The following is a 7951-nucleotide window of genomic DNA, read 5'->3' on the forward strand; positions in this document are numbered from 1 at the left end:
TACCTCCGACTGGGTCCAGGGCAACTTCCCCCCCCCCCACCCCCTCCAACCTTTGAAATGCTGGGGAGGAAGCACCCTTCTGACTCTACAGAAGCTTCTCCTACATGGAGGAGCACCCTCTCACCAAACACCAGAGACATACTCACTCCCCACACACCCAAGGGAATGCCCTGCTCAACTCCCCTGCTCCTGCCCCTCACTCAACAGGCAGCCACTGCCACTGCTTTACCTCAGACCCTTCAGAGTCTCCAGGTGTGGGAACCACCTTCCTCTTAGTGTCATCAGCACTGGGCGGGGGTGATGCCAGCAGCTCCTCCAGCCAGCAAGGATCAGAGTGGGACTCAGAACCCCCCAGCGGGTCGGCATCTCCCTCTCCTGGCTCCAGTCTTGCACCCTCCATGCTCTCAAGGGCAGGCCCTGTTTGGGCTAGGCCCAGTGTTGAGTCATCCTCCCAGGAGAAGGCAGCCTTGTCCAGGTGAGCAGTATCAGAGAAGAGGACACAGGGCTGTGTAGAGGGCTCAGCCTGCTCTAGAGCTTGGAGTGGCTCCGTCAGATGAAGAGCAGAATGGACCGGCAGTGTGCCCTGCTCCTCCTGAAGAGTGCCCCCCTCTGCCCCAGGGCCCTTCATCTCAGCCACAGCTAGCTCCTTTTGTGCTGTGGGGCCTCCAGGACTCGGGGCCTCTGCCTCCCCTGCTTTCCCAGATATCATTTCCCTGCTCCCAGACTCCTCTGTCTTGATCTCTCCCACCTCACTAGGGGCCTCTGTGCTCCCAGAACATCTACCAGCATCAGGCTGATCTCCTCTCCCACTCCCCAGTTCAGTGCTCGGGTCTCCTTGCTTCAATTCTTCTGCTCCCATGCCAAACCCTTCAGGGCTCAGGGCTGTACCAGGATGGACCAAACCTTCCCCATCCAACTCCCCTCCCTTAGAGATGCTGGAGTCACTGGCCTCTTTGATGGGGGACCTGGGAGATGACTCCATTTTCCTCACCCCCCACTCAGGAGCCCGGGAGGGGAAAGCCCACTCAAACGACTGTGACAGGCTCCAGTTTGACTCGCCTCCCAAGGACTTCTCTAACGGAGGGCCCTTTCCCTGGGACAAGGCAGCCAATGAGCCTCCCAGCTCTTCCATGCCCAGCCCCTTGGCAGACGGCTGCACTATCCCTTCCGAGGAGCGCCGGAGCCCCAGCTGCAGGGGCTGGACCTTCCTCTCATCATCAGGCAGGGACAACTCCACAGGGCCTGTGAATGGCCTGGTGTCCCCAGAGAGTGAAGGGGAGCTGCGTTCAGGACATGGCAAGCTATTAGGGGATCCTGGGGACTGAGTGGGTGCCTCTGGGGATCCTGGGGACTGGGAGACTCTGGGGAGCTCCTGAGCTAGACTGGAGGTGGTTAGAGATTGGGAAGGAGCTTCAGGGGACCCTGGAGAGGAGGTGACCTTGGGAAGGAGTTCAAAGGAGGTGTCAGGGGTTCCTGGTGCTGGGGGACTGTTGCTGCCTGGAGATGTCTCACCAGGACCCTCAGGTGACCCTAGTAAATGGGATACCCCAGGACAGGTCTCAGCTGCAGCATCAGGGGCACCTGGGGTCTGGGCAAGACTAACAGAGACCTTCACCTGAAGCTCAGAAGGGGTGCCAAGGGACCCAGGAGTGACACTGGCAGGGATGCCAGGCACACCTGGGGCTGGGAATTCAGCAGGGACATCAGGGAAGCCCAGTGCTTGGGCCAGGAGTTCATGAGAGATATAGGGGGGCCCTGGGGCCTGAGAGAGGTTGGTAGAAACACTAGGAGAGCCAGGGGCTGTTTGGTCACGAAGCTCAACAGCAGCAGCAGGGACTGAGCAGATCTGCAGAAGGGAGACCTGTGGGAAAAGCAAAAAATTGGGTATAGTAAACAATAACCTGTACCAGGCCAGGCCTCAGCACCCCCATATGAGCGATCTCCAACCTCCAAAGACAGCTCTAATACCCACCACACCTTCTGCACCCCAAGCCCCACCTTACAAACCCATTTCCCCTATCTTCTGGTACAGCTCCAGCTAACCCCTATTACCCACTCCTGTCAAGCTTTGCCCCTCACCCCACCTGTGCAGGACCTTGATTAGTCTGTTAGAATCCAACAGCAGGGGCAAGAGATGCCCTTGCTGCCCCCACCCTTTCCCTGCAGGGAGCGTCTCAATGTGAAATGAAAGGGCCACAAGGAAATTCCCTATGTGACTCAGCCCTAACAGTTACTAACTTACCTTGGGGCTGCCGCTCCCCATCTCTGCTCCTCTCTCTCCCTGCTTCTCCAGGATCCCTGCAGCCATGATCATGCCTCATTGCCCACACCCCTCACTCAGCCTTGTTTGCAGGTTCCCACCCAGGCCTAGCCACTGCCTGCACCTTAATTCCCTTTCCAGAAGGACCCCCAACATCCTCTGATCTAGCAGGGAGGAAACAACAGGCAGAAACAGGAGGAAGAGGAAGAAGAGAAAGTAAGCAAGAGAAAGCTATTCTTGTGGCAGCAGAGTGGACACACCAGCCTACAGGGCTCCTGCTCCCCCATTCCGTCAGACAGGCCAAAATGGCAACTCCAAGGGGGGCTGGAGAATCAGTTGCATATCACCAGGGATCTGGGTTTTCAGTTTCCCATAGGAAAACAGAGCAAAACGCGGGTTTTCCCTCGTACTGGAGGAAAATGCAGATTTCTCATTTTAACAGAGAAACCTGTGGATTTAGCAAAGAGCTCTCTGCAGGCTGGCAGAGTTCCAGCCTGCAAGGGGCTGGGGGGAGCGGACATGTGCATGTATATGCACATGGCCCCAGGCAGCCTGGAGAGCAGCTCCTTGCAGGTAAGGGTGGTGAGGGACGGAGGTAGACAGGGCTGAGACTGCTGCCCAGCTGGGTAATGCGTGGGGCTTGGGGCCTGGGGCTGCGAGCGACTCGTCCAGGGGGCTGGGTGTGAGGCTCGCTCCTTCCACTGCACACACTCCTGTGGCGGCAGGGAAGACCTGTGCCCCCCAGATCTGTGTGCAAGGGTGGGGGGAGATGGGCATGGGCTGCCCACTGCAGGCTCGGGCTCCCAACCTGCTGCCCTCTCCCAGGGCCTCTTCAACCCAGTGGGTGCAGCCTGGCACTGAAAGGCACAGCAGGACTGAGCACGGAAGGTGCTTGCCACTGCAAGTTCTGCATTGCCCTGGAGACGCATCCGCTGCATACGCGGCAGCAGCGAGGGGCACAACCCTGCACCGCCGCCCCCGCTGCTGCCACACATTCAGGGAACGCTTTGCCAGGGCAACACGGAGCTCACAGCAGCAAGCAGCTTCCCTCCGTGGCCCTACTTTGCCCTGCAGTGCTGGGTTGTACCTGCCAGGCTGCTGAGGCCCCAGGGGAGGACAGGAGCCCAAGCCTGTGCTCACCCCCACACACAGATCTTGGGGGCACTGATCCCCACTGCTCTCCCAACAGTATGCACAGTGGCGGGGAGCTGGCCCTACCCACCCAAGCCTGCAGCAGGCAGGCAGCAGTGCGGGAAAGCCAGGCTCTGCTCCACTGCAGCAGCTGCCACCTTCTGCTGGGAGTATAGGGCTGAGGACCCAGGTCCATGGACCCCATAGCTCTGACAGCTGGAGGCCCACTCCAGCAGGGCGGGGGGCAGGGAGAGGCCTTTCATTTTAATCACAGATTTTGGGGGGTTTATCAGAGAATTTGCGATTTTTTATCAAGGAAAACCAGGACCCCTGCCCATCACCAAGTGTAAGGGGAAGGGAGTTAATAGTTAATTTCTTGCTGGTTCTTATCTCCTTGGCAGAGAGGAGGGTGAGAAGAGGGGCTTTCCCATCCTGTCCTGCCCCACCCTCAGTGCCAAGGGGGTTTGGCAGTGGGCCCAGAGAGACGCACCCTCACACTGCATACCTGTTGGGTCACTGAGCACAATGCAGTGAGTCACTGCTGCTCACTGTTCAGAGCCAGGCTGAGATGATAATGCTGAGATCCCAGCATTGGACAGGGCTGAGAGAGCCAAGGGCACTGGGCCCAGCCTACACACTTCTTCCAAGAGACCCTGGCTTGTGCACTGGCCTGCTCTTCTGCTTCCTTCCCATCACTACAGCAATGAAGCCTGAGTGGGACTGAGATCCTCACAGCCCTGTGCAGGACATCTGAGCTCCCAATATCCCACCAGTCCTAGAGTGGGGGCAAAAGGAAGAGATGCAGGAGCCAGTTCCCTACTGCCTGGCAGAGAAAGAAGAAAAGAGAAACGCACCCCAGAGGGAGGGAGCCCAGGAGGAGACAGGAGAGCACTGAAGGAGAGAGCCCAGTAGAGCAGATGCCGCGCTGTGGGGGCCAAGTTGAGAACTCACACCAGGGGTGGACAGCAGCCTTCTGTGTCCCGATGGATCTCCGTCACAGCTGGTGCTGGCTGGGGAGGCTCTGAGGAAAGAAAAGTGAAGCGTGGGGGTTACTATCTGAAGCAGGCAGCCAGGACCCCTCCTGCTCAGGCCCCTGAGAGCCCTGCACTGGCTGGGGAGAGAAGGAGGCATGGCTCTCTGGGGATCTCTTTCCAAGCTAAGAGGTCAAGAGTTTCTTCTAGGCCCTGCTACACATTTCCTTTGGGTGTGAGCTACACTGTGTGGAGCTACAACCCCACTCCATACCAGCTCCCTGCCCAGCCTCTCATCCCAGCTTTCCCCCACCCATCCTCTCTTTCCCTCTCCAGTCTCACCAGGATCTACCTCTTGCCTACCTTTTTCTCCATTCCATGGACCTTCACACCTACCTTCCAGGCCAAACCTCTCCTGTACCAAATTCAGCTGCTGCCTATAGCTGACTTTCCACATGTCTTCTCACTCCAGTATAGGACCTTCCCTGTCCCAAACCTTTTCCCATGCCCAAACCCAGTCCCACCTTCTCTCACTGCATCCCCCAAGCCCCTGCCTCTCCAAAGAGGTAGGACAAGGCTGGGGACTAACTGGTTAAGCAGCAGCTCTGCAGAAAAGGACATGAGGGTTACAGTGGGGAATAAGCAGAATATGAGCCAACAGTGTGCCCTTGTTGCGAAGAAGACTAACGGCATACTGGGTGGAATTAGTAGGAGCGTTGCCAGCAGATTGAGGGATGAGATTATTCCCCTCTATTCTGCACTGGTGAGGCCACAGCACGAGTACTGTGTCCAATTTTGGGCTCCCACTACAGATAGGATGTAGACAAATTGGAGAGAGTAGAGCAGAGGGCAACAAAAACAGCTAGTCGGCTGGGGCACATGACTTCTGAGGAAAGGCTGAGGGAACTGGGCTTATTTAGTCTAGAGAGAAGATGACTGAGGGGGGATTTAATAACAGCCTTCAACCACCTGAAGGGTGGTTCCAAAAAGGATGGAGCTAGACTGTTCTCAGTAGTGGCAGATGACAGAACAAGGAGCTAGGCATCAAGTTGCAGCAAGGGAAGTTTAGATTAGATATTAGGAAAAACTTCAGCATGAGGAGGGTAATAAGCTACTGGAACGCATTACCCAGAAAAGTTGTGGAATCTCCATCCTTGGAGGTTTTTAAGACCTAGGTAAACAAAGCTTTGGCTGGGATGATATAGTTGGGGATGGCCCTGCTTTGAGCAGAGGGTCGGACTAGACTGCCCCCCTGAGGTCCCTTCCAACCCAAATTTTCTATGATTCTATAAAAACCCACACCTGCACAGCACAGGACCCAGGCTTTCAGGGACAGAACCCAGCATGGACATACAGAGCAGATTTAAGTGACAAAGTTTTGCTAATGTAGCACTGCCAATTAGGAACATGAAAAAGCCATCCTTCCCCAACTGACAGTACTCTGCCAGAAATCTTCCTCCACTATGTGGACACAACATAAACCAGGGGGAAAAGTCTTTCTGTTAAGACAGCTGGTCATTCCAGGTGGTGGCTCTACTAGTCCAGCAGGAGAACCTGCCTGCTGAGTTATGTTGTGCCTACTAGGGGTGCAGTGCTCCACTTAGGAAGCCCTGGTCCCACTGCAAAAATGTAATAGCAGAACCTCCACACACGCCGTCCTTCCATAGTAACAGGACCCCCCTCCTGATAGAATTATGCCACCTCTGCTTAGTAAGACAGGCTTCTGCTGACAACAAGTATGGGTATATGCTCCCACACCTTCTGCTAGATGCTGCAGCCCCTCCATCAACTGTTGCCCGTCTCACTGGAGCTGCAACAGGCTAGCAGAAACAAGATGCAGCACTGGTGGCTTGGGAGTGACAGGCCAGCGAAGGTGGATAAAGCCAAAGTGGCTCACTTGGGTTGAGCTAAGCAACCTTCCTGGCAACTCAAGATGAAGCAAAGTCTTGCCCACTGATTAAGTCACCGAGCAGGTGACTCCTTGGTAACAGGAGCTGAACATCTGGCCTCAGAGATACTTTAAGGCAAAGCACTCCCTGGGCCAACCACACAACATGACTCTGCTCTAACAGAGCCGCCCAATGTGAGATTTGGTACAAAAGACCCTTGTGGATGTTCCCAGCTGAGTTTAAAGCCAACTTACTTGGGGTGTGGTTTCCTCAGTAGATCTGGGGTTGGATTTTTTCCCCCACCATTCTAGCTAGAGTGCCTGAGCGTCTGACCCGAGCATCAGAGCACTTCTAAATTTGCTTGTGCCAGGACAGCTGGTTCCTGTACAAAAGGGAACTTTTTCTGTGGGCAGCAGAAATAAAGCTGTCATGGGGAATGCTACATGCATCCTGGCTAGCATATTCAACACCCTGCTTGACAGCGTAAGCCAATCTCAGAGGAATCAGGAGAGGGCTAACATGTGGGGCACAGATGAGCCCATGCTGGCTACTGCAGGGCTTCTGCCCCTCCTGTGCAGCTGCAGGTGCCAGTCAACGAGTGCTGTTTTACTCAAGGTATAAACAGGAGACTATAATCCCCTTGCTTGAGTTCTGTCTGACTCCCCTCAGAGGAGACCTGCCTCAGCCCCACCACCAAGTTTCTACCTGTTTCCACCTACCCACAATTCACTGCAAAGTTACTTTCATGTCAACCCATGCAAGAACAGGCAATGTAACCCTGGAAAGCTACCAACAGTCCTCTGCCCCCTACCCCCAGGGCCACCTTCCCCCTCACCTTGTCGTAGCCACGGTGCCAGAGTCACTCTCTGGTGCTCCATCTGGGGGCTCAAGCAAGTGCTGTCCATTAGAACTTGGGCTCCCTTCCCTCTTCCTCCTGCTCATGCCCAACTCATTCCTGGGGGGCTCTTTGCTCTCCAGAGCTTCAGGAGGCAGGGAGTCCCTAGAAGCTTCAAAGATGAAGGTGGTGTCACTCTCACCCACCTCCTCACTGCTGGCACGTCTCCAAAAGGCAGTGAAGCCCTTGGGTGTAAAGTAGGAGCCACTGTCAGAGCTGAAAGAACGCAGGGCCCAAGCCCTGTCAGGGCTGAGTGGCGCCTCCTTGCGAGGCTGGTCCATCTTGGCTAGGATCTCCTCCACTGTGGTGCCAGGGAAGCGCTCTGGCTTGGTTGCCACTGGCACTGGTTTCACCTTGAAGGGAGAAGTCACTTTGCGAGTCCCCGGGAGTCCCACAGCCTGCAGCATCACAGGGGAAGGAGACCCTCCTTCCTCCCCTGGTACGCAAGGCAGATCTTCAGCTGTGAGCAGTGCTGAAGCCAGAACCCTGGTACCAGGTGGGGGAGAAGAACCCCTTTTCCCATTGGTGGCCTCTCCCATGGAGCTCTTGAGGCTGAAAGTGGGGCGCTTAACAACACTGCTGAACCCAGCACCGTATGGCTTAGGACCCGCCAAGCGGTTGATCTTCTCAGCAGAAGGCAGCTCGGTACGGGTGTTTCGCACCCCAAGTGACGGCAACAGAGTACAGGGCTTCGCTGGCACAGCTGGCTTGGGCAGCACACGGGGTTTAGGCCTGACCGGAGGTTTTGGGCGACTGTCACCTGCAGGGAGAGAAGGGGTGGGAGTGCACCTCAGAGGCAAACCTC

At 56.0% G+C, this 7951-nt stretch overlaps 1 protein-coding gene across 1 annotated transcript in view; it reads right to left on the minus strand.

The window, feature by feature from the left end:
- TNKS1BP1 (tankyrase 1 binding protein 1) overlaps positions 1 to 7951 on the minus strand; it is a 38473-nt gene that overhangs the window by 14551 nt on the left and 15971 nt on the right. Inside the window, exons 3-5 of the mRNA XM_019514457.1 lie at positions 7087 to 7808; positions 4343 to 4412; positions 230 to 1861 (exon numbers count right to left, since the gene is read on the minus strand). Of these exons, the coding sequence (XP_019370002.1) occupies positions 230 to 1861; positions 4343 to 4412; positions 7087 to 7685 (2301 nt within the window). The 5' untranslated portion in view covers positions 7686 to 7808. The remainder of the gene's footprint in view (positions 1 to 229; positions 1862 to 4342; positions 4413 to 7086; positions 7809 to 7951) is intronic.

The sequence above is a fragment of the Gavialis gangeticus genome, unplaced genomic scaffold (genome assembly GCF_001723915.1).
Source record: "Gavialis gangeticus isolate Ggan-Ray unplaced genomic scaffold, GavGan_comp1, whole genome shotgun sequence".
In the NCBI taxonomy this organism is placed as follows: Eukaryota; Metazoa; Chordata; order Crocodylia; family Gavialidae; genus Gavialis; species Gavialis gangeticus.